At 39.8% G+C, this 27,519-nt stretch overlaps 1 protein-coding gene across 3 annotated transcripts in view; it reads left to right on the forward strand.

Moving 5' to 3' along the window:
* Positions 1-27,519, forward strand: part of piezo1 (piezo-type mechanosensitive ion channel component 1) — a 322,059-nt gene that overhangs the window by 265,531 nt on the left and 29,009 nt on the right. For all 3 annotated transcript variants that reach the window (XM_048605766.1, XM_048605768.1, XM_048605767.1), the window contains 10 exons: positions 353-433; positions 1,227-1,399; positions 2,869-2,999; positions 5,941-6,150; positions 10,288-10,546; positions 11,215-11,403; positions 13,922-14,108; positions 16,866-16,974; positions 23,990-24,137; positions 24,940-25,154. In XM_048605766.1, coding sequence (XP_048461723.1) covers positions 353-433; positions 1,227-1,399; positions 2,869-2,999; positions 5,941-6,150; positions 10,288-10,546; positions 11,215-11,403; positions 13,922-14,108; positions 16,866-16,974; positions 23,990-24,137; positions 24,940-25,154 — 1,702 coding nt within the window. The remainder of the gene's footprint in view (positions 1-352; positions 434-1,226; positions 1,400-2,868; positions 3,000-5,940; positions 6,151-10,287; positions 10,547-11,214; positions 11,404-13,921; positions 14,109-16,865; positions 16,975-23,989; positions 24,138-24,939; positions 25,155-27,519) is intronic.

The following is a 27,519-nucleotide window of genomic DNA, read 5'->3' on the forward strand; positions in this document are numbered from 1 at the left end:
GGAGCAGGAAAGCTGACGTTTCAGGTTTGGACCCTTCTTCAGAAATAGCTATTTCAGGAGAAGGGTCCAGACCCGAAACGTCAGCTTTCCTGCTCCTCTGATGCTGCTTGGCCTGCTGTGTTCATCCAGCTCTACACCTTGTTATCTCAGATTCTCTAGCATCGTTAGTTCCCACTATCTCTGAACCAAAGTATCACTAAATTGTGTTCAGATTAATTGTTTCTATTATTTTCTGTAAAGCTTTTCATGGCTATTGAATAACATTTAGAGGTATTATTAACACTGCCTATCAATGTAAAGTAGAGAAAAAAACGCAATAAAAAATGTGTAACACTTCATCTGCACCTTCCAGGAATAACAGAAGGAACAGAAACATCACTACAAGAAACCCCTCTTCTGGATGATGGCGAGGAAGAAGAAGAAGAAATAACCTGTAAGCAGAAACTCCACAAAGGTTCTACGTTATTTGCAGTTTGTACAATATCCCCAAAAAGAGTCAACATGCAGTAGCCTTTGTAAGATTTATCCAGAGGCTATGTGTGGCATAATTTTATATTCTGCAATAAATAGGCTGTTAAAAGAAGGCTCTATTAGGAGAGAAATGGAGTACCAGAGCAAGGGAATTATGCTAAAACTATAGAAAACTCTAATTAGGCCTCAGCTAAGGTTTTGCAGCCAGTTCTGGAACCCAGCCTTTCAGAATGTCAAAGCCCTGGAATATGTGCTGAGGAAATTCACTGGAATGGTTACAAAGAGCAGGCGTTTCAGTGACGTTGAGAGACAGGAGGAGCTGAGGTTGGCTTCTTTGGAGGAGAGAAGATTAAGAGGAGATTTGATGGTTCAAACTCCAGAATAGTTTGATGGAGTAAGTATGTAGAAACTGTTTCCAGTGGTAGAAAGATTGGTAACTAGATGACACAGATTTAAAATAGTTGACAAAAGAACCAGTGGAGAAATGAGCATTTTTTTTGTGCAGGTTTTGTTGTAATTTGGAATCCACTATCAGAGAGTGTGGAAGAAGCAGATTCAATATCAACTTTCAAAGAGAATATTAGCATTTGAAAAGAAATGTTTTCAAGGTTACAGGAAAGGAACAGGGCAGGAGGATTAATTGGATAAGTCTACCAAATGCCGCCCTCATGTGCTGTATCATTCCATGATTCACTCATGAAGTATTTTGATGTGGCACATTGATTCTAGTGACAGCCTGCGTCTTTGTCTTTCAGCTAAGAGCAATGTTGTTCAGCGTATAATGGATATCCTGAGATTTCTCTGGGTCCTCTTCCTAGCCATGGTGGATGGACTGACACAGTGGCTGAACACCCTCGCTCGGCAGTACCTTGATACTTCTACTGTTCTGTGGGTTGAACGGCACTTGTTGACCCAGAAACTTGCACGTGTAAGTAATTGAACTGGACCATTGCGAAATCATCATTCTTTACCTGCGAGGTATTCTTAAACTATTATCTTAAAACCAGGCAAATCCAAACACATCTGTTGAAAGCAAAATTCCTACATGTAGTAATGTGGTCATATAGTCATCATCAAGACCTCTCCTTCTTCCCTAATTGGTACCAGTCTTAAAATAAAGTGCATGTAATGGAATAAATAGAAAAGAAATAACGTTTATTTCATAGTTGGATAAATGTTGCATTCTTTTCACACTTTACAATCCCAGACAAAACTGCTAACTTTATGTAATGATCCTGGACAAGGTCACCAAATTATGCTACAATCTGGTTAGGGTACTTTATTTTTAAAATGGACAAAATGTGGATCCAGGGGACTTAGTAAGAGAAGAAAGCATGAGATTACATGACTTTAAACAACCGACAGGTATTCTGCAAGTTAGAACAGTAATACAATCTACAATATGTGAACAACCTACTTAGAACAGTCAGAATCAGTAAGTGGTATATGGATAATTTACTGTAATCAAACATCCCACAGTATACAAGTAGCAAATGCATTTAAAACAGACCTTACTGATTTTTCAGTAACACTCCCCAGATGTTAGTAACATAGTACATCATCAAACCTCATTAAATTTCACAAGAGATTAAAATTCTTCTCTTTTGGTGATCAGCCTTGAAACTCCCATTGAAGAGCTATTCAGTCATGGACTGCCTCACTGAGCATTCATATTCTAATCAGCATCCTGTTCTTGGTTCAGACTGCTCTGGATCTGAACCTGCACTCCAGTATTCATTCAGCATAACCCCAGCTTCACTAAGCTAGATGTGTCCCTCGGTTTTCCCCGAACTCTCATCCTGCTTAATTGGATGAGGCATATACTGCTCATGGGCTTTTCAAACCTCACCAAAGTATTAATGGTCTCAGGCTTCTTCCAAAGCTATCCCAGCTTCCTTCAATACAAATTCAATGACCTTTCTGCTGCCTCAACTGCCTGAGATGACTTGTGAATGTTAACTCTAATCTCTTAGCTGCTTATCAACTCCTAGAACCGCTTCCTAACCGGACAGAGCTATCCAACTGGTCTTGACTCTATTCCTGCAGAGCAATTTTTAAAAAGTCAGCACTTCAAGTGTGGAGTCTTCCTGTCTCTGTGTCCCTGGAACTGCTTTATAGTGATTTATTGATACCCTTGTAAAGCCCTCCTCTGTTGCAGAACAGAATAGAATGTTGCCATCGAACTACTCTTGAAATCCAATACTGTACTCCATAAATGTTATCTTCTCACAGAATGCTGAAAAATAAATTTCATCATAACTTGTACGAGTCTTTTCTCCTTACTGTATATAAATGTTTTAATGTGTACATTTTGAATGTGTGTTTGGAAAGTTTCATAACTACTGAAGAACATGGTACTTGTTTATTTTTACTCGTCAATTTCCATCACCTTTTCAGGGTGAGGAAGTACAAGGACCTCTGGACGGACTTTATGAAACTTTAGAGCAGAGTAATCAAACACTGCTGCAGAATGCCAGGCCTGAACAGTCAACAAATGGGGATGGTCCACAGCTCACCAATACATCAAGGCAGGTGCATAAATACATATTAATAGGCATGTAAATTAGGTTCTTGTGATGTTGCTTTGCACTAACAAGAAGCATAGGGAAATTAAGTGGCATTTGTCTGGCCAGGGCTGAAGTGAACTGAAAGCTCTCTCTGGTCCTCTGGACTGTGAAGCCTTGGGATTTAGACTCCCTGGCTTTACACTGTTTAATTCGAGTTCAAAAGCTGATGGGACCTGCAGGCGGGAATCTGATATTGGAGAACAAGTGCTAATGACCAAGGAGCCAGTTGAATGGTCCTTGGCACTAAGGTACATGTTGGGGGGTTTCTTGCTTCTCCTAATTCACAGAGAACAAAAAAAAGTCCACACTTTTTTGGATCTCTTCAAGCGCATGTTTCTCTTCTCAATGGATGTGATGGAGCCAGTTAGGTTTGATGGGGAAAAAACCGAAGAACTGCAGATTCCAGAAATCAGAAACAAAAACAGAAATTGCTGGAGAAACTTTGCAGGTCTGGCAGCATCTGTGGACAGAAAACAGAATTGACTTTTCAGGTCCAGTGACCCTTCTTCAGAACTGATTGTAGCTGGGAAAAGGTTAGTATATATACTGAAGATATGCTGTTAGTATATATGCTGGAATGGGAGGGAGGGAAGAGGAGTAAATGATGGGTGGAGATGGAGCCCAGAGAGAGAGAGAGAAACAGCTGGGCAGGCTAAGAAATGAGTAAAGGTATGAGGGATCTATCACAGGATTATATACAGTCCACATGACATCACTGGAACCTGATCTGCATATTTACATAAGAAATAGGAACATGAGTAAGGGGTGGTATGGCTGCTTAGTGGCACTGCTGCTTTACAACTCCAGGAACCCAGGTTCCATTCCACCCTTGGGCGACTGTCTACATGGAATATGGACATTTTCCTCATGCCTGTGTGAGTTTTCTCCGGGTGCTCCAGCTTCCCCTCTCAGTCCAAAGATGTGCAGGTTAGGTGGACTGGCCATACTAAATTGTCTCAACGTGTCCAGGGATGTGCAGGCTAGGTAGATTAGGGAAATGCAGGGTTACAAGGAAAGGGTTAAGGGGGTGGGTTTGGGTTGGATGGTGCTTAGAGGGTCAGTGTAAACTTGATGGGCTGAATGGCCTGCGTCCACACTGGGGATTCTAAATATTAAAAAAAGGCCATTCAGCCCCTGAAATTGATCTTCCATTTAACTACATTGTGGCTGATCACCTACCTCTATACCATCTTCCCATCTATCTGTATATCCCTTGATATCCTCAATAACTTCCAATCCAACAATTTCTGACTTGTATATACACAATGGCTGACTCTCCTCAGCCATTTTTAGTGGAAAATTTCAGATTCACTACCCTCTGAGTGAAGAAATTCCTTTCCCTTACATTCCTAAATGTCCTTCCCTTTAATATGAGATTCTGTCCCCAGTTCTAAATGTCCCAACTGGGAGTAACATTCTACTAAAGTTTTTAACGATACAATTTTTCACATTATATTCCATCTCTCTCGTTCTTGCACACTGACGAAAATTTTCTGCTGGTTGCATCTTCAAAAAAACCCAACAGGTTTGACAAACTTGATTTCCTCTCCATAAATCCACATTGACTCTGCCCAATGCTACCATTATTTTCAAAGTGTCCAGCTATTGTGTCATTTATATTAGATACCTGCCATTTTCTCTACTACAGATGTCAGGTTAACAAGCTTGTAGTTCCTGTTTTTCTCCCTCAGTTCTACTTTAAAAGTCAACAATCCAGAATTGATTGTACAGGAGATAAGATGCTGTGCATTAATCTTAGTAGGACTGTGCAATGCATCAATCAGGGTCTTGCACTGGAAAGAGAAATTAAAAGGAACATTTTGTAACTGTCTTCCAGAAAAGACCATGCTCACTCGCTTGAGACTGTCAGAAATGCAGCAGTATCTGTGGGGGTAAAATAATGGGGCATTTTAATGACATTGGGTGACACGGTTTTAAATTCTCTCCCTTGTATCTACCCTAGAGATTTTTTTATGGGTTCAGAAAAGAAATTGTCACATTTTAGCCGGTGGTTAAAAGTTTAGTTGACAACTGAACATTGAACTCTTGGAGCTACGTGTGAGTTTGCTTCAAATTGGAAACTTGTATTAGTTCACAGTCAGATAGTAGGATGTATAGATGGCATACTAACAGACAGAAACTTGTAAAACTCCTATCATTAGACCTTAGGTTTTGAACAAAGGAGAATGATAATTACCTGCCTGCATCTGCAGGCAAGACATCAGAGTCATTTAAATAGAATTGGCACCAAAAAGCACCCTGGAGTTTTGAACCTGAGAAATTCAGACTAACTTCAATACCACTGGGCCGACAGGTCAATGAGGAGTGGGGAGAGGGACCACAGTGCCATGAAGAGGACGGAGTGAGCTGGTAATCTAGTGAAGCAAAGAGAAGTTTCTGCTTTGATGAATGTCATCGAAGTCTAGGGGCCACTTTTGTATTGGCTACCAATTGGCCCCTTAACAACACTGCCACTTAGGCTGCTCAATACCAGGGATGGAAAGTTCACTGAGTTTCCCTGTCCACAAATGCTGCCAGAGCTGCTGGCCATTTCCACAGATACTGTTTTAGTTTCCAATTTCCAGTAACCCCAGTGTTTTGTTTTTACATGGAACAAAGAGTGTTCCATATTTCCCACAGAAAGGCAGAGGACCAAGGAGGTTCCAATAGACACACATTTAAATTGGTGGAAGTGAGTGTAATTAGGGTAGACATTGTTCAATGATGTGAATAAGTTCAGCAAGGTGGAGGCAGAGGAGATATTTGGTGGTTTGGACTGTTGATCCTTCATTCAAGGAAGAAGAGGAGGATCAGGGACTTGTCTCCCCTGAAAAATGAATTTAATGAAATCTAAGGAAGAATTTTGCAGTCCAATTTCATGATGTCAATTTTCTTTATGCAGTAGTTCTGAAGAGCAAGAAGAATCCCTGATGATCCATGAGGAAGGGGAGTCCCAGGGACCTGTTCCTGATAGCAGCTCAAAATGTAACATCGAGGAAGAGAACTTGGTTGTGGATTCACTAGAACCAGCCAAGTTTGACACCGACTCAGAGGAGCTATCCTTTCAGCCCATTACTCGCACCAGAACAGCGAGTGAACTGCTTGCAAGCAGGTATAAATGAGCTAATGTTAAAAATTGCATTTCCAATCAGGCCACGTGTATATGTGATCAAAACTGTGCCAATTTCAATAAATTGTCAGATATTCTACTTTTAACTTGGAGTACTACCCTGACTTGAAGAGATTAACGTACTTCCTTTTAGAACTGCAGCTTTACAAAGGTCCAAATTATTTGCTGAAAGTTTGCCAAACCTTTTCATCTTGCACTCATCAGGATAAATGCAAGAATGTCAAATTAAAACAGTTATAATAATTCACAGGACTGGACTAAACATTGATGATTGGTCAGCAGATTGATCCAAAAATGGCTAAGCGTGAGCATGGAAGAAACATTAGGGAACTACAGACTTCCTCAACTCCCAGATAATTCAAAAAAAGGTCCAAGGTTTGAACACATTCCTTTTGTTTGCAGAGAACGGGTCTCTGTGTCTGAATGTGTGTTGCTTTTAGAATGTCTGATGATCTATGTTCAAATCTTGACAGATATTCCTAAATTCCTCACTAAAGTTGTGCTTTGCACATTTAAGATTGTCAGCAAGTGTTTCCTTGATGCAAAATGACATCCAACGGTGAACATTTTGTTTTGGATATGGTAAACATGGGCTCGTTGAGTCTGTACTATGCCTTTTACAAGTTACTGAAGGAAGAGTTTAGAAGGATAAGGAGGTATCTGATTGGACCTTAGAGAATAATGAGAGGCCTGGATAGAGTGGACATGGAGAAGATCTTTCTATTAGTAGAACAGACTAGGTCCCAAGAGCACAGCCTCAGAGTGAAGGGACGACCCTTTAGAATTCGGGTGAGGAATTTCTTTAGCCGGAGAGTGGTTAATCTGTGGAACGCATTGCCACAGAGGGTTGTGGAGGCCAAGTCATTGAGTGTATTTAAGGCAGCAATAGATAGGTTTGTGATTAGTAAGGGGATCAAGGGTTACAGGGAGAAGGCAGGAAAATGGGCTTGAGAAGCATGTCAGCCATGATCGAATGACCGAGCAGACTCGATGGGCTGAATGGCCTAGTTCTGCTCCTTTATCTTATGGACTTATGGTCTCATGGAACATTATGTTTGATTTGTTGAGCCTATATACCTGATATCACACTAACACTGAAATTGATACATGCTGATGCTCAATTGTGTGATAGGTACAATGTCTTATTGGACTGATCATACAAGTATTAACGGGAAATACCACTTGCATAGCCACTATATGTGTCCCATTTTAGCAATATCCAAACTATTCATACATGTTTCCCTAGCTTAACAAAAAACTGCAATGAAAGGTATCCTTAAGTTAAGCAATTGAGTTAAATTATTTTCCCTTTCGGAGGTGTTGAAGTTCGGTTGCAGGTGTTGAATTATTTTTGTATTGTTCATAGAAAATGAGCTTTAGCTTCTTCTTTCAGGATTTGGCATAATCATGCATTCTCTTTTTAAGATAAATATAATTGAAAAGAAATGCTTTAACTCAAAATGAAATGGTTCTATTTGGCAAATTGGATCCAAAGTTGGTTTAGTAGCAAAAGGCAGAGAGTGATGGTCAAAGAGTGTTTTTGTGACTGGAAGCCATGTCTGGTGGTATAATAGAGGGTTCTGTATTGGGTCCTTTGCTGCTTCTACTATATATTAAAGATCTAGACACGAACATAGGCAATTTGATCATTAAGTTTGCAGTTTACGCCAAAATTGGTGTTGTGCTAAATAACAAGGACCAAAGCTTTAGACCACAGGATGATGTAGATTGGCTGATCAGGTGGGCAGAACCTTGGCAAATGAGATTTAATCCTGAAAAGTGTGAGGTGACGTTCTTGGAGGACTGACAAGGCAAGGGAGTGTATAAAGTATGATGGGACTGTAGGAAATAGAGTGGGGCTTTGATATGCGTGTCCATTGATCCTTGAAGGCAGCAGGAAAGGTAAATAAGATGGTTTAGAAGATATAAGGAATACTTGTCTTTATTAGTCAAGATATTGAAGACACAATCGAGGAAGTTATGATGGAGTCCTAGAATGTTAGTTAGGCCATAACTGGAGGAGAACTGCATGCAGTTCTAGTCATTACACTGTGGGAAGGATGTGACTGCACCAGAGCGGGTGCAGATGAGATTTACCAGGATGTTGCCTGGACTAGAATGAATCCACTATGAAGAGAGACTAAATAGGCTGAGGTCATTTATCTTGAAGCACAGAAACCTAATTGAGATCCAAGAAGTTATGAGGGGCATAGATAGGGTAGATAGGAAGACACTTTTCCCCTTAATCAAAGTGTGAATAACAAGGAGATATAGATTTAAGGTAAGGTGCTGGAACTTTAGAGGGGACTTAAGGACAATGTTTTTCACCCAGCGGTTGACAGAAATCTGGAACTCACTGTCTAAAAAGATGGTAGAGACAAGAAACATTATAACATTTAAAAAGTATTTAGATGAATGTTTGAAACTCCATTACATTCAAAGCTATGGGACAAGTATTAGAAAAGGGGAGTAAAATAGATAGGTGCCAATGACCAGCATGGACACATAATCATATAGCACAGAAACAGATCCTTTGGACCAACTCATCCATGCTGACCAAGTTTCCCAAACTAAACTCGTCCCATATGCCTGCACTTGGCGATACCCCTCTAAACCTTTCCTATTCACCTATCTGTCCAAATGTCTTTTAAATGTTGTAACTGAACCTGTTTCTACCATTTCCTCTGGCGGCTCATTCCATACATGCACCACTCTTTGTGTGGAAAACGTTATCCCTCCAGTCCCTTTTAAATTTTAACCATCTCATCTTAAATCTAAGCCCTCTAGTTTTGAACTCCCCTACCCTGGGGAAAAGGCCTTTCACCTTATCTATGTCTCATGACTTCATACACCTCTATAAGGTCATCCCTCAGCCTCATATGCTCCAGTGAAGAAAGTCCCAGTCTATCCAGCCTCTCCTTATAACTCAAAACCTCCAGTCCCGGCAACACACTTGTAAAAGTTTTCTGCACCCTCTCCAATTTAATAACATCCTTCCTGTAGCGGGACGACCAGAATTGTATGCAATGCTCCAAAAGTGGCATCACCAGTGTTCTGTTCAACTATAGAGAGAGATAGTAGGAGATAACAAGGTGTAGAGCTGCATGATTTCTGTTCAACTACAATATGATGTCCCAAACCCTATATTAAATGGTCTGACCAATAAAGATAGGCATGCCAAACGCCGCCTTCACCACCTTGTTTCCCTGTGGTGCCACTTTCAAAGAACTATGTACCTGACCCCGTCGGTCTCTCTGTTCAATAACACTCTTCAGGGCCCTACCATTAACTGTGCAAGTCCTACATTGATTTGTCTTATAAAATGCAACACCTCGAATTTATCTAAACTAAACGCCATCCGCCATTCCCCAGCCCACTGGCCCAGCTGATCGAGATCGCTTACTCTTAGATACTCTTCCCTATCCACTATACCACCAATTTTGGTGTCATCTGCAAATTTACTAACCATGCTTCCTACAATCTCATCCAAACTGTTTATATAAATGATGAGCAACAGTGGACCCAGTACCGATCCTTGCAGCACACCACTGGTCTCTGCCTTCAGTCTGAACAGCAACCCTCTGCCACAGCCCTCTGTCTCCTACCATCGAGCCAATTTTGTATCCAATTGGCTTGCTGTCCCTGAATGCCATGTGATCTAACTTTACCAACCTTGCAGAACTTTGCTTCTTTCTCAGCTGTTAAACTCTATGACCATTTCTTTATGCGCACCAATTGATTCGGGAAGGCTTGATGGCTGAGTTGGTTTGATGATGAGTGTGTGGATCAGATTAAGACCAAAAACACAAGGTTTGATTCCCATTCCAGCTGAGGCAAACATGGGCCTGCCTCTATGCCCCAACTGGAATCAAAAAATCATGGCACTTACAAATAATCACCAAGGACCTTCTTCAAGCAAAGATCTCAAGAAAAGTGATTGATATAGTATACCACAACATGAATCAAAAATTATTATATAATACTCAAAATAAATGTGACAAGAATCAGGTTGATGGAGTAATGTGTGTTTTGATATTTACAAGGAACAAAACGTGGCCAAAACATTACTCATCAGCTGTCACATTTTAAGATTAATATTTTTGTTTTCATCTTTTAAAGCTATTTTTCCACTGAAGAATTGGAGGAATCCAAGAAATTTTATCAATCCCAGAACCGAGTTTTGAAACTGATGTTTGCTGTGTATCATGTCATTGCTGCTTATTCAGAGTTGACCTGCTACTTCATCATCATCTTGAACAATATGATCTCTGCCTCTGTAATCACACTATTTCTTCCCATTCTGATGTTCCTCTGGGCAATGCTCTCAATTCCTCGGCCCAGCAAACGATTTTGGATGACAGCAATCATCTACACTGAGGTGAGTTGTAGGGATATTGTATATTGTTCATCTTACTAATTTACATATTTTGAAGCTTTATGTAAACTAAACTGGAAAAATTGTTGTAATTTTCTGCTAAACACTTATGATTTTGCTAGCTTTCCTGTATATTAATATAATGTGTATACATGTGACAAACGGAGTTATGAAAAAAGGAACTATATTTTAATGAAATCCATTATAGCACCATAATTCGCACATTAGGGACCAGTCTTGCCTCAGTTGTAGCAAGCACCCTTATTCCTGAGTTAGGAAGTTGGGGTTCTGAGTGATATTTATCCATCAGCCAGCTGTGAAAAACAGGTAATGAATTTATTTACACCATTATTGTTTATGTAACCTTGCTCAATACGCGTTATCTGGTACAGTTCCCTAGAATTGCAACAGTGACTTTTAATCAAAGCCAATTAATTGGCTATATAAATATTTGTTTTGAAGTTTTATTGAAATCCCTGAACTTGTTGTGCTCTGGTTTGCTTTACCTGTTGTCATTGTCTAAAATGCTTACTATGAAGATCAATGTGGGCATTAATTATTATTACGGCTATGATATTTTCCTGCATTATATTCAGTGTTCTTAAGTTTCAGCATTTTAATGCAAGTATCATTATCATACAAGTATGACCTGCTTTCATTTGACTTTGCAGGTGATGGTGGTCATTAAATACTTATTCCAATTTGGATTCTTCCCTTGGAACAGCTCCTATATTATTTCACTGAATGAAGATAAGCCGTTCTTCCCTCCACGCATTCTCGGATTGGAGAAGACAGATGGTTATGTTAAATATGATCTGATTCAGCTACTGGCACTTTTCTTCCATCAGTCACTGCTAAAGGTTGGACACCATAACTTTCAATCGTGTTGATAAACAAACATTTGTATAGTGAGTTAGAAACTAATAATAATATACCTAAAGGTGCTTTTAAAAATGTTATTCTGGTTTACAATTTCTTTTTTTAGTGACAAATGAGAGCAAAACTGTGTTCCTTTTCCCTCCTATAAATTCAACGTGTTGAGACCATTTGCAATAGACTGAAATAGTCTTTACGATGGGACTACATTTTGCAAAATTGAGCAAAAATTCCTCTCAACGTCCTCCGTGAGCTTAAAAGTATTTAGATCTCTCTCATGCATGAAAGCAACAAAAAATAAAATCAGCACTCAGTGATCACTTTCCAAACTTTCAATCTGCCTCTTCAAACTCCATCAGCACTTTACCCCAGTTTCATCAGTTCCCTGTCTAACTATTTTTTCGCCCAGGGATCAAAATATATTTCCTTCTTTATCAAGGACTCCACTTGAGATTTTCTCAAATACGAGTATTTTGATTTCCAGGGGTAATTTCTCATTCTCACTAGTAGGTGAGGCTGTCACATAGTAACAATATCTTCTATATATGTGTTGACTTGTATTTGGACTCAACCACAAGCAGAATTGGAATAATGCATCAATATCTTTAATAACTTTCCATTAAATTTAAAACCACAACCCACCAAAAAACATCAATTTCCTAGAGACCACAAGATTTAAATTTGTACAAGACAACAAGTATAAGTTAACAAAAGTTTATTTTTAAAATTAACTAACATACACTTCTACAGACAAAAAGCCACCACCCTGTACCCAGCTTCTGTATACTGTTGAACTCACTACTAATGTATTTTCATTGAATGTGCACAAAGCATTTTGTTTTCATCAGGCAGTTATAAATCTGTTTACTGAATCTAACGTCTCAATCTCGGAATTAAATTTTAATAATTGATTATTAATTAAGTTAACTGTAATAATATTTCAATAATTAATTTAATAATTAATAATTTAAGAATGTTCATTACGATAGAATCCATTAAAATTTTTTTCCAAGGATAATAGCTCTTCAACTTACTCAGCCCTGAACCATACATTCTACATTCATTTACAAGAATTCATTACCTCCGTGACTTGATGTTTCCTTGGATCCCAGTTAGCTAAGTGTCTCTTTGACCCATTTAAAACTGTTTTATCATCTTTGTAGCCTCCTTCTTCTCTTCCTTCTTGCCCTCCCCACACCATTCCTTGCGACTTCCCCCTTCAAATCCTTTTTACAGCTTCTTTATCCCTCATAACCCTTGCAGCCTTTCCTTCTACCGTACCTCCTTTTGCAAGCCCCCTCCATCCCCCTAGCTAATTCTTGCAGTCGCTATCTCTCCCCACATTCCCCCTTGTACCCATCTTGGCTCACACCCCTGCCCTGCTCTGATGTCCATACCAGGATCACTCCTGGATCAGTGGGGAGGTGATGGCCTAGTGATATTATTGCTAGACTCTTAATTCAGAAACTCAGCTAATGTTCTGGAGACCTGGGTTTGATCCTGCCACAGCAGATGGTGGAATTTGTATTCAATAAATAAAAATAAAATTTGGATGGCCACAAAACCATTGTCAATTGTTGGAAAAACCCATCTTGCTCACTAATGTCCTTCAGGGAAGGAAATCTGCCATCCTCACCTGGTCTGGCCTACATGTGACTCCAGACCCACAGCGATGTGGTTGACTCTCAACTGCACTTTGATATGGCCTAACAAGCAACTCCAGTAAAGGACAGCTGGGATGGGCAATAAATGTTGGCCAGTCTGTGATGCCCATGTCCCATGAGTGAATAAGAGAAAAGGTTTTGCATCCCAGTCAATGGGATGCATCCAGAGTTCCTGCCTGGACTCCCCCGTCCCACCTCACTCTGAACCTCAGTCCCTGGCTCCCTGTTCCCCTGACCACTCCCTCAATGTCAATGCTTTGTTTCCTAAGGGCCTACCGCTCCTCTAATTACAATATGTTTCTCTCCCAAACTTACCTCTGATTTGAGGAGTGAGTTCTCACCATTTCCATCCATTCAACTTACAGGGGTGATCTCTGAATTGAAATTGAAATTCCCTACCAGAAACTTACTGTGGGTGTACTTACACCACACTGACTGCAACCATTCTGGAAGGCGGCTCGCCTTCTCCAGGGCAATTATAATTGCTGGCCTTGTCAGTGCCTTCCACAGCCCATGAACAAATATAAAAGAAGTATTCTTTACCCAGGCGATGTCCAGCTGGTGACTGCACGTCGCCATTCTGATGTATATAAGACCCTCGGGTTTAACAACATTCTCCTACTCCATTGTAGAAATTGCTCCAGTGCCCACAAGTTAGTATGGCCTGATTCTTACTGTATTTCATTGAGATGCAATAAAACTTCTGTATTGTGGTTTGTGGATATTCTGGATTGTGTTATGTATTTATAAATAAATAGTAAATGATGAAAGCATTGATTTCTTTCCCCCACCGCACACTTACAAATGCTGTAATCTTCTACCATTTTACAATTTTCAGCGGTATGGACTATGGGATGATCAGGAGGATCAAAAGAAAAAGGACATTTTGAAAGAAAAGGAGACCACCAAAGAATCACAGGAAGCAAACCAGGACCCAGCTGCAGATGACCATGTTTCTGTCCTAGAACCAACACAGGAAGCAAAAAAGAGCAGGTTACACTTTAGGAGGAGAAGACAAACCAAAGGTTAGAAGTTTGTAGGAACAGTGTTGCCAGACATGAAAACATTCATTAAAGCAAATTGAACAAAACCCCTGTTTTAACCTCTGAAATTTGGCATGCATGCCTGAGTAAATTCACATATTTATGTTGGAACATTTTAATCCACATGCCAACTGACCAAGTTTCACTACACCAGTACAAATGATTTTGTCCTTATTTTATCCTATGAGAACCTAAGCTTTTGCTAATTTTATTTTGTTTCTTAAATGTTTGAAAGAATGTGGTTTCTTCTATTCCTTTCTATCCCCAAAACATGCATTCTTGTGGTTGCATGGATGTTGGGAGCTCCTCAATATCCAAGTGTTTTCAAAGAATGGAAGGGTCTCATCCATGAATCATTCTAGTAAACCTATGCTAGACTCTCACTGGATTAGACTCTGTCAAAATTGTTCCGAAAATGTGGACTTTTCCATTTGTTCCAATACTCCAGTTGAGGCCAAACCAGTGTGTGATGAAGCCACGGAATCTGTCTTGATTGCAGCCTTAAACATCTGAGTTGGCTCCATGCTTTTGGAGAGTGGGGAATCAATCAGGTTTCCGCCCACTGCAGGCAATGTTCTCCAGCTGCAGGCATGTGGAATGATTTGGAAAGCCGTTCTGATGTTGCTGCCGCTTATTCTCCAACCCCTGCCATCAACCCCTAGTTCCCCAAACCCTATCTCCTCTCACAACCATCACTGGTCTCTCAAGTTCAGCACAGCACACTCCAGTTTGGCCAAGACCATTGATATCCATCTTATGTGTTTTATTGCTTGATGTGTACCTCTGTTTTAGACTTCCTGTCTTTCTGACTAGACAAAAACTTAGAGTTTCTAATTGCAGTCCAAATCAAGGAGCTTGCAAAACTTTCAGGCATTTGTACTTCAATGAAGGCATTAATAAACACAAAGACAACTTAAGACCATGATATATTTGGTCTATGAGCCTGCTCTACATTTCATCCCGATCCTGGCTGATCATCTACCTGATAATCTCCTTCCCATTATATCATCATATCCTTTAATTTCCTTTACAACCAAAAATCTGTTGATCTCCATCTTGAGTATACTCAGCAACTGAGCAACCATAGATCTCTAGGGTGGGGAATTGCAAAGATTAACAACTGTTTGAGTGAATAAACATTTGCCCCACTGAACCACAGTTGTAAATCACTGACCACTTATCCAGTTACTCTGTTCAAGATTCCTCAGCCACAGGAACATGTTCCTTACCATAAAACTTATCAAGCTTATTCAGAATTTTAAATATTTCAATTTGATCACCTCTTCCACTAAACTTCAGAGAATATAGACTAATCTACTAAGTCATAGCTCTTAGGTGAAGCCCCTCTTCTCAGAAACCATTGCACTTCCTCTGGATCAAATACAGCATGTCCTTTCTTAGGTATGGAGACCAAAACATACACAATAATGCAGGCATGACCAATGCATCATAGATTTCTTTATTCTTGTACACCAAACTTTTTGTAACAAAAACATACCAAACAGTTGCCTTCCTAATAGCTTAATGTTCTTTGTTATGATCACAGCTGATGGAGTTACTGGGCATATCAGATGCCAGAATGAAATCTGGCTTGAAAGATTTGTTTTTAATTTTAGTCGACACAGTGGTCAATCACTGAAATGTTGTCACGTGAGGCTGCAGCGTTTCTTTAACAATAGAAAAGAGGTCTATGACACGAAAGAAGTAATAAATAAAAGCCAAGAACTCAAGTATAGAACACAGTGTAAAACCATCTTAAAACACACAGTAAAACAAGTTTTCAAATTACTTTCCAAAACAATCAATTTACAAAGATTCAAATCCAGAGAATATACACTCCATCTCTCAACTCCTTTAAGGTTTCACTTAATTGACACTTGAAGTTTCTTTACCATGGACTGTGGAGGTAAATCAATAAGTCTTTTCCAAATCTGCCAATATGAACTCTTTAACAATTCTGAGAGCTTAAGCTTTCTTCATTCTAATAACCTGCGGATTTCTAAGCAAGCTGTTCTGGTTTGGGAATTTGACAAACTAAACTTTCCTGCTGAGGTGATTGTGCTTTCCATGATCTGTCCTATGCTGATGACTCCAATCAGGTCTCTGCTGAGCTACCTTAAACACTTCCAATCTCAGGGTTTTCTAAATTCAAATCAATCCTTGTTTGTTCTGAACTGAAAACAAGTTAATGGTCTTCACTGTGTACTGTACCTGTTGTAAGTCATGTAGCAAAAACATCTTGTTCCATTAACACTAAATTAGTTTATAGTGACCTTCTCTCTGATATATACTTGATTAGAGAGCGCTTTTCTTTATGGAAAAAAAAATAACTAAAGTCTGTTTGCCACAATTTTGACATTCAAACTCCAAAAATGAAATGAATGTACATATAAATCATACATCTCTTGTCACAACCTGTGCATTAACTTTCTATGATTCATGTCCAAGGGACCACTCAGTACATAAATCTAATGTGGAAAATTTAACTTTGTTTAAAGAATTGCGCTGTGCCGTTAAATCCAGAGTATCAAGTACATAGCAATGTATTTTGGATTTGCATGTATGGCCTACATAAAATAATATCATAACTTGATGCCACAATTGAAGCATATTCTCTTTAGTGCAAAAGAGTTAATCAGTCTTGTCATGGAATTGCAATTAAGGAGGCTGAAGTAATTTATGGCAAACTTTAGAAGGTCTTAAGCTGAAATGCGTTATTAGAAAACATTATTCTTTCAGAGAAGGAACATTCTTCTCAGAAGCCCAAAAAGAAACACAGCAGAAAGGAAATGGCAGGAAAAAAACTGAAGGAATTTGGAATGAAAGTAAAACATTTTCTCTTCCAAATGTAAGTGCACATGGTTTATATGTTTCTGTAACAAAGGGAAATTTTTAAATTAAAGAAGCAAAACATGAAATTAATTTTAAATTCAGTTTAATCAATCCATCAGTGTTTTTCTCATTTATATCACGCTGGAATAAAGAAATTAGGGAAACCTACACTATTTTTTAGATTCGCTTAATTTAAGTTTGAGTCTAAACTAAAAGCAAATTAACAAAGGCAGTAGAAATTGTCACAGGAATCAATGATTATTCTGCAACGATGAGTTGAGCTATCATTGTAACATAAACCTATCTGATTAAGTGATTGAATAACAACTTGTGTAACGTAGGGATGTATAAGACAACAGTTTATAAGGCCCATGTCTAGGACGTGGTGCAAAGATGGAACTCCCTGATAAAAGTTACAACGCAGAAAAACTCTGTGATCACTATTATTAATGCACTGTCTCAACCTTCAGTATGCATTTGATGACATACTTGCACTTTAATCAGACGGGAGGAGGAGCTATGGGGGTGGGAGTGTGCAGTGGGTGTGGCGCAAACGTTCTCTGTGTCCAAGGTCCCTAGTATTTCAAATCTTTGTGCATACATCCCTATTGTAGAGGAAGTGGCTCAGAGAGTTCATGTGAAGACACAGCAAACTGCTATGCAGTTGTTGGGCTAGTAATTTAATAAAATCAAATAGTTCATTGGTTACTGTTTTAACTCTCAGTTCTGGATTTGACAACCAGTACACCTGTTTACAAACATGTCAACAAATCACCAGGGTCACTGAGATGAGCCCACAGTAGGGAAAGCACCTTCAGTGACATTGACAGACTGTGAAATCTTTGATCAATGAAACTGAAGAGTCCTGAGAAAGGCTGCTGGTCACTGCAGTTACCCCAAAGAGTGATTTCACTCCTTCGAAACTCACCTACAGGTTACTCCCTTAAACTAAGGACGGAAAACAGAGGTACAAGTATTCTTAATAGCCATGTGGGGAGTAGGGAAAGACCGTGTGTGTTTGTGTGTGTGGAGGGTGACTGTGAGGCATGGGTGCAAGAAAGCTGAGGTTTTGCTTTGGCTACTCAGATGGAAATGCGAGGAGCCTGGAGAGAGATGAGTGAGTGGAAATACAAGTTGTGTTCTGGCGAATGGTATAGAAGAAAGAACTGGGAAGGCAGTGCTTGGGCCTCAGGGCTTGCAATCTGGGAGTGTCATGTCCTCTCGAGGTGCTCAATCCTCAATGCACCATCTCCAATTTGAAGGGAGACCAGCTTTGCTGACTTCCATTCATGCCTGCTTGGTTAGAGAGGCTGACGTTGTCCTTTTATAAAGTTCACCTAATGCAACACCCTTTGGATTCCTCAGCATGGCCTCAAGACTGAAAGATTCAGGAAGTCACCTTCACCGAGCTCCCCTCCATTCCTGTTGTTACTGCAGCCTGAAACATTCCAGTGCTACTGAGCATTTGTAACACCGTACTGTGGGCCCTCTAATTAAGAAACCTTGCTTTGGTAGACTCAGCATGTCATCCTACTGCCCTTGCCGATTGCTGGGAGACTTGGTGGCATGCTACCCCTCTGGCTCAGTTAAACAATTTCAACAAATTCAGTTTCTTCTCCTTTCAGTTTCCTGACCCACAAGTGGGCACTATCATTTAGCCAGAAAGCAATCTGAAAAAAGTCAACAACATAAGTCAGAAAGCAATAATGAACGAACTGAACGGTTCTCATTTAGACTGTAGCCAATGTGTTTTCTTTGATCAATTAAAATGAAATAAAACCATTTGAGATTGACAGTTAATCATGCAACTGACTTTTGTACAATTTGTTGAGAACAAATTTACTCCTCAGTTTGGAAAAAGAAAATTGGAGTTGAGGTTGTCCAGATAACATTCGTCAGCTAGCTAACATCTTTCAGTTTGGGAAACAAAGGAAATAATTGAAATGAATAGAATACTTTTCCTGATACTTGATAAGTAAATGGATACGTTTTTAAAGAAAAAAAACATCTTTGGAAACCTATATTAAAACTGGTAATCAATGCTAATATGATCTTTTAGTTTTGCTTTCTGATCTCCAAGATCCTCATAGGAACATGTGATTTTTTTTGTACCTGCTTTTGGAAGGAACATGATTTATCTGCAGTGAGATGTTATTTTTATTCATTCATGGATGTGGACATTGCTGAGAACACCAGCATTTACTGCCCATCCCTAAGTGCCCTTTTTAAAAAGGTGGTGGTGAGCTGACTTGTTGAACCATTGAAATCCATTGGGTGTAAGTATTAGGAAGGGAGTTCCAGGATTTTGACCCAGTGATATTGAAGGAACAGCAATATATTTCCAGGTCAGGATGGCATGTAGCTTGAAGGGTAATCTGTAAGTGGTGTTGTTCCCATGCAGTTACTGCCTTGTTATTGAAGGAAAATTCAGTAAAGCTGCCAAATGACACATACTATTCCAATTCATCTTGCAGACTTCAAAATGGAGGTCCAGAAAGACCAGCATGTTCATTTCCAAGTATTACTGTGTTTTTACTGTAATGTTTTCACCTGGAGTTATAGTGGTCATGGGTTCTTATGGGGTTGTTAAGGTGCCTTCGTGAACTTCTGCAGTGCATCTTGTAGATGGTACACATTGCTACTACTGTGCTATGGAGGTGGAGGGAATGAATGATTGAGGGTGTGGTGCCAATCTAATGGACTGCTCTGTCTTGGGTGGTGGCAAGCTCTTGAGGGTTATTGGAGCTGTGCCCATCCAGGCAAGTGGGGAGTGATTCCATCATGCTTCCGACTTGTGCCTTGTAGATGGCAGATTTTTGGGAGTCAGAAAGTGAGCTACTCCCTACAAAATCTTTAGCCTCTGAACTGCTCTTGAGACCACAATATTTATATGGCTAGTCCAGTTCTATTTTGGTCAATAGTAACCCTGAGGATGGTGATGCTGAGGGATTCAGTAATGCTAAGACAATGAATATCAAGAAGCGATGATTATTTTTTCTCTTGTTGGAGATGATCATTTCCTGGCACACAGCACACATGGTACTTGTCATTGTCAATCCAAGCCAAGTTCTGAGGAAGGGGCACCGGAACCGAAACGTTAACTTTGATTTTTTTCTTCACAGATGCTGCCAGATCAGCTGAGCTTTTCCAGCAACTTTATTTTTGTTCCTGGATATTGGCCAGGTCTTGTTGTGTTTGGACCCATTTTCAGCATCTGAGACTTAGCAAATGGAGCTGAATGTTGTGCAATCATTAATGAACATCTCCACTTCTGATCTTTTGATGGAGGGAACGTCACCATTGAAGCAGCTAAAGATGATTAGGCCTAGGATGTTACTCTGAAAATCCTGCAGTATTTGGTCTGTGGTGATTGATATTCAATAACCTCAAGCATCTTTCTTTTGTGGAGAGTATGATTCCAACCAGATGAGAGTTTTCCTTCCATTTCCATTGAAACAAATTTTGCTAAGGCTCTTTGAATTCACATTCCAGCAAATGCTATCTGGTGTCAAAAGTAATCACTCTCACCCCACCTTGGAGTTCAGCTCTTTAGTCCATATTTGAACCGAACCTGTAAAGAGGTCAACAGCTAAGTGGTCCTAGTGGAACCCAAACTGAGCATCAGCAAGCATGTTGCTCCTTGCAAATGCTTCTTGGTGGAACTATCAGTGACTTCTTCCAAAACTTTGCTAATGATTGAGTGTAGATTCCTGGGGTGGTAATTGGTTGGTCAATGGCTAGTTGTCAGTAGTTCTGGGGCAAGTACTCATTTTGGCAGATACTTCCTCCTTATGGTGGAAGGTAATTCCAGTACCCCATCGATTGATCTTTTTGAAAACTGATAAGAACAGTAACTTGAGTATAATGATTGCACCCTGCTAACCATACCACCCTCAGGTTTTTGGATCCCTCGCAATTATACTAGAAGTTTTCTTATGTTGCTTAGTTTTGAGGAGGGTAATGTGGTTGATGTGTTGTACATGGACTTCCAAAAGATGCTTGTTAAAATGCCACATCATAGACTTGTTGGTATTGTTGAGGACTATCAAATAAAAGCGACAACTAAGCAGCAGATCCAGTGTTAGCCAAAAGACAGTGTGACGACTCACTGGAGTAGTGTGCTGGAAATCAAACCCCACCTTTCCTGGGGTCATCACAAATGTTTTTAAAAAATTAGTTAAAGCCCATCCCCCTCCCACAACACCTCACCACCTTCACAAACAGACACAAGACATGGATATTAAGGGTGGAAAGAGAAAATATCATGGAGACAGAGTTTGATAGTGCCAGTCTGAACCACAGGATTCAATGTGTCATTTTCTTTCAGGGTCTTCCAATTCCTTTTATTTCTTTCCTAATAAGGCAATGTTGCTTGCCCACCAATGCTGTCTTTCATTTGCAGATTGAGAAGTTGACTCTTTGGGTCTCTGAAAGTGATTTTCCCTTTTTCTTAGGAACAAAAGAATTTGTAGAAAAGGTGAATGGAAGTCATGCTCTTACTGCTGATTTTCTGGTACCTCCACACAGGAGAATGAGAGAGACCAAGAAACAGATGGAGATTTTTGATGCTTTCTTTTTTGCAGACTAGGAGTTTCCACACCCCTGGCCCCCGACAAGTCTGATCAGCTGTCAATCAAAGCATTGTTGTCAAGCAATTGTCCCCTTGTTCCGGACCCATCAGCTCCACTGTGTAGGCTTTCACTCGCGTTGGTCCAGGAAAAGGCAGCATTGAATACAACTCACAATGTGCTCCAGTAGATGTGATATTTTTTTAAACTACAGCCATCTCGTTGCACAGTCTCCTTGATTTAAGGCAGTATCTTTTTTAACTCACAGTTCAAATATAAAGAAAATACAAAGATATCATCTTTACAACAGAAAATAGAGAGCACAGTGAACAATTGATTCTAGACTGCAGAAAGGCAAATAGTGGGTTCTCCAGGGGTCAGAATTAGGACCATTACTTTCTTGCTCTAATTAATAGCTTCAACTTGGCACGAAAGATGAAAGTTCAAAATTTGCAGATTGAGTCAAAGCATGAAGTATTGGGAACTGTGAGTAGGTTAGTGCAGAGAGGTGTGACGTGATTGATAGATTTTGAGAGGAAAGACAATGTAAAATCAAGGATACAATTCTAAAGGTGCCAGAGCAAATGAACCCAGGATACATAAGGAGAAATGATTGAAGGTGGTGTGGTAGCTTGAGAATGCAGCTGGTTAGATTTGGGTTTTATAAATAGAGGTGTTGAGTTGAAAAGGCACAAGATTTTGGTGAACCTTTGTCGTTGGTTTGGGCTTATCTGGAATATTTAGTGAAATTTAATTCCCAGTTATTGTCTTTATTCACCCGGCAGTAGCCTAGTGACTTGATGTGTGGGAAATCTGAAAGGGTTTGTGTGTCTGTGTATGTGGTGGAGTGGGGTCCCTCACTCAGAGGCACTCAGGACTTGCTTTAGGGCTCTGCCGTAAGGAAGGGAAGGCCACACTGTGAACCAATCCCTGCTCTTCCTACTGATGTCTGCCCCAAGACCCGTCCACTGCAACCACCATCCCACCATCACTCATCTATTGCCTTGAATCCTTCGACAATGCTGAACCAAGTGGGGGGGTAGGGGGAGTGGGTGCATTATTGGCAGCTGCAAGTGCTCCCCTACATGTTTGCTCCTGGAATCTATGATCCTATGGAAGGTCCTCCACAGCCCAGTTAACTTCCCTAATTGGAAACTACTTTGTTGAGCCTTTCAGAAAGAATGTGAGGCAGATCTGGATAACATTCTGGGGACCCGAGTTCAAATCCCACCATGGCAGATGGTGGAATTTGAATTCAATAAAATATCTGGAATTAAGAATCTAATGATGACCATGAATCCATTGTCGAGTGTCAGAAAAATCCACCTGGTTCACTAATGTCCCTTAAGGAAGGAAACTGCCATCCTTACCTGGTCTGGGCTACATGTGACTCCAGACCCACAGCAATGTGGTTGACTCTGGGCAATTAGGAATGGACAATAAATGTTGTCTAGCCAGCAATGTCCTCATCCCATGAATGAATAAAGGAAAAGAAAGATTTCACACCAACTTTCCAGAACAGCAGATGAGACTCCCATCACCTCTATTAAATGCTGCCTGGTATGTTCAATTCTGGGCACCACACTATAGGAAGGATGTGAAGACTCTAGACAGATTGCAGGAAAGATTGATGAATACAGTGCTTTAATTACAAGATGGATTGGAGAAGCAGGTGTTGGGGTGGTTCTTAGATTCAAGCAGGGCGTGGTGTTAGAGTCCCTAGCCCTGGTCAAAAGGGCCAGGTTCAAGTCCCATCAAATTGATTAGAAAAGTAGTTTCTGAGATGATTTGACAGAAACTTTCGAAGCCATAAGAGGCCTGGACAAACTGTTTCCACTGATGGAAGGGTCAAGAACCAGAGGGTACTGATTTGAAGCGATTTGTAAATGAACCAGAAGCAACATTAGGAAAATCATTTTTCCACAGTGAGTAGTTAGAATTTGAACTGCATTGCCTCAGAGTGTGGTGGAGGCAGGGTCAACTGTGACTGTCAAGATTGAATTGACCAATTATGTAAGGATTTAAAAAAAAAACTGGAGGTCTGTAGGGAAGAGGGAGAGGAATGGGACTGATTGAGATGCTGTATGGAAAACTAGTACATTCACATTGAGATAACAAGGTGTAGAGCTGGATGAACACAGCAGGCCGAGCAGGAAGAAGGGTCTAGGCCGAAAACGTCAGCCTTCCTGCTCCTCTGATGCTGCTTGGCCTGCTGTGTTCATCCAGCTCTACACCTTGTTATCTCAGATTCTCCAGCATCTGCAGTTCCTACTGTCTCTGACACATTCACATTGAACTGCATGGCCATCTTCTGTGTTGTATGATTTAATTCTAGGTGATTATAATTCTAGGTGATTATAAATGTGGAAATGGAATGGCTTCTTCTTTAAAACAAAATGCCTTTAAACTTGTTTGGCTCCCTTCTTACTGTTGTAAACTAATGCTGCATTTTAATGTTACCAGGGTTCAAAGCATTTACGGGCCACTGCACAGGTATTTCTATGACATTGTCCACACAAAATATCGTGCAGCAACTGATGTCTACGCTCTCATGTTTCTAGCCGATGTAATCGACTTTGTGATTATTATCTTTGGATTCTGGGCATTTGGGGTAAGAACCAAGCCTGTTAATTGTTAATATGCAAACTTAGGTTTTTTTTGTCTAGTTCTGTCTCATTGATTCCTATCTGAGCTTTACCCTGGTGATCACAGTTCATGTGTGAGCATTTTTTTAAAAATTGGTGAACGGAGGTGTGGCTAAAACTAACCTAACAGCATTCAGGTTTACAGTTGCAGCAAACCTTTTTTAGATTGTAATCAGGATTTTTTTAAAATTTCCTTTATATTTGTTCTGCCTAATCCATGATTCTCTCCTGAATCCCCACCATGGTCAGCTGACTCAGCACAGGGGGCTAGATGTTTAACTTGGCAAGTAGATGGCTTTGCAAGTTACTGACCAAATTCACCAAGCCATAAGATGAAGTTAGAATAGTGTTTGCAATGCGTAAGAGAGTTTCATCCTAATTAGAATCTCTGTTTAGCCAAGAAAATAACTTTTTGATGAAGCTTATTCATTATCGCAATTTTACAATGGTCTTTTTAAAGGATTAACTCCTTTTCATTCAATACACATTGACAAAATGTTTCCTTGCTTTCATTTCCTACTGGCAGCTTCAAGGGGCAAGGTGCTGAAATCTAGGGTTTGCTATATCAAAGATGCCCCAGACGTTATAGTCACTCAGCAACATGTGTTTCTCATATAGACAGGCTAGAAATTAAGTCCATTTCTAGAATCTATTCATGAAGCTTTGTTGTTTGAATGCTCTGAATTAGTCCTTAGTTTGATAACACAATGAGACGACAATATTTTTAATATGTTTTTGTGCACTGAAGTCTCTTTCTTTCCCAAATAGAAACATTCAGCAGCTGCTGATATTGCATCAACACTGTCTGATGATCAGGTTCCTGAGGCTTTCCTGGTAATGGTGCTAATTCAGTTCTCCACTATGGTAATAGACCGTGCACTATATCTCCGCAAAACTGTACTGGGAAAGCTCATTTTCCAAATAATCCTTGTCTTTGGAATACATTTCTGGATGTTCTTCATATTACCTGCGGTCACTGAGCGGTAAGGAATGAGAATATTTAATAGAGATTAAAAGGAAATTGTGAGGGGGGCAGTGAAGGAAATAAACCAAGAGAAATTAAAATCAAATCTGTTGGGGATTGTTTGGCTTGTATATGAATGGTAACAATGTTACTTCAGATTGCTCCTCTATATATCTGCCACACACATATATACATACTCATATATGCACTGTGCCAGAAGCAAAAGCTCAATTGTTTAGAATAAGCCTATAAATGCAGAGATGTAAATTTCCATTCTTGGATTATTTTAACATTTGATTGTCACCATGTGGCACTAATAATATTCTCATACTTCTTTATCGATAGCAGTGTCTTTTAATTGGTTACCTTTCAGAATTATACTAAAATCTCTACTTACACGATATAAAACGAAAGTTCTTCATTGTTACCTGTACATATATATGTTATTGTCCAGTGGGTTCATTGAGCCTGTCCATTCTGAGATTGTATAATTCCTGCAAACTGTTATCCCCGTCCGTATCCGCTAAGATGTGCAGTTTCCAAGGAAAAGCAGAAAAGTGAAAAAATCTTTAGGATAGTTTAGTGAAATCTGTGAAATTCCTCTCCAAGCCCATACTATGATGCACATTTCCGAATAACTTACCTACATGCATATATATTGTGAAATTTTAGGAACTCATCCGGTTCCCTTTTGCAACAAATCAGTAGATATTCTTACATAAATTAAACTTTTGTGTCCTCTTGCAATGTTGCACCACCCCAATCCCAGGTTAGCTAGTGTGGATTATCTATACCAGTCAGGCCAGTGGGTTTAATTTCTGTGATGGGGAAGCTTCTAGAAATAATTATTAGAGAAAATCGGGAGTCACGTAGAAAATGATGGGTTGATTAAAAGAGCCAGCATGGATTTCTAAAGGGAAAATCATGTTTGACTAACGTGCTGGAGTTTTTAAACAAGGTAACAGGAAGTGTTTATGAGAGTACTGCTGTAGATGTGGTGTGCATGGACTTTCAAAAGCATTCTATACAGCATCACACAACAGACTTGAGAAAACTTACAGCTCATGAAATAAAAGAGACAGCAGCAATGTGGATACAGAATTGGTGAGTGATAGGAATCAGCGTAATGGGAGATGTATATTTTTCATGCTGGAGGTAGGTTTGTAGTGGAGTGCCTCAGGGATCAGTATTGAGACCCTTGCTTTTCCAGATAATTGTTAATGAACTGAATCTTGATGTGCAGGTGAAAATTTCAAATTTTGCAGATGATGCGAAACATGGAAGCGTTATAAACTGTGAGGAGGATAGTATAGAACTCCAACAGGATGTACACAAGTTGTTAGAATGGGCAGATAGGTGGTGGATGAATTTCAATGTGGAGAAGTGTATGCATGTTGGTAGGAAGAACATATACAGTCAACATAAAATAATGGTTACAATTCTAAAGAGAGTGCAGGAGCAGAGGGACCAGGTGTATATATGAATAACTCACAGCTGTAGCAGGATAGGTGGAGACAGCAGTTAATATCCTGGGATTTATTAATAGGGACATAGAGTACAAGAACAAGGAGGTGATGTTGAACTTGTACAAAATACTTGTTGGACTTCAGCTGGAATATGGTGTACAGCCTGGGCACCATACTACAGAGATGATGTGAATGCATTGGAGTGAATGTACTAGAGATTCACAAGAGTAGTGTTAAGGATGAGAAACCTCTGTTGTGAGGATAGATTGAAGAGGCTGGGAATATTCTCCTTGGAGAGGAGAAGGCTAAGAGGAGATCTGATAGAAATTTTCAAAATCATGATAAATCTGGGTAAAGCACATGAGAAGAAATTATCCCTGCTTGTAAAAAGGTTGAGAATGAGCCCTAGAAACTTGTTGAGCTTTAGAAATGGCTCTAGATTATCCATCATGTGACAGAAACAAAAATAGGCACAGTATTCTAGAAATGACCAATCCAAGATCTTGCACAAGGATAGGATTTATTTTTGGATGTTTCAAAATGAATAATCCTGAATCTGAAGCTTCAATGTTTCATGCACCACAGCACAGGTCCTTGTACTGCTCAGGGTGTGACTCTACATGATGTATGCATCTTGCAGTTACTCTCCTGCCCCCATCATTCATATTAAAATGCATCTGCTAGAATTGGTTCCATTTCCCCAAAAAGGTCTAGAGTCACCTGCATTCTAAATTTCTCATCTCAGGTCTTTACAGCCCACATATCTTTGCCTGGGCATATGGACAGATCGTCCATGAACTTTACACATATCATTGTTAAAAATGGAGAACACCAGTAACACTGACTGCTACATAACCCCACTAATGTTCATTTGTCATGCTGATTTGTTACTATTATAAACTATTTCTATGAGAATGA

Source organism: Rhincodon typus, chromosome 15, assembly GCF_021869965.1.
Source record: "Rhincodon typus isolate 14 chromosome 15, sRhiTyp1.1, whole genome shotgun sequence".
In the NCBI taxonomy this organism is placed as follows: domain Eukaryota; kingdom Metazoa; phylum Chordata; class Chondrichthyes; order Orectolobiformes; family Rhincodontidae; genus Rhincodon; species Rhincodon typus.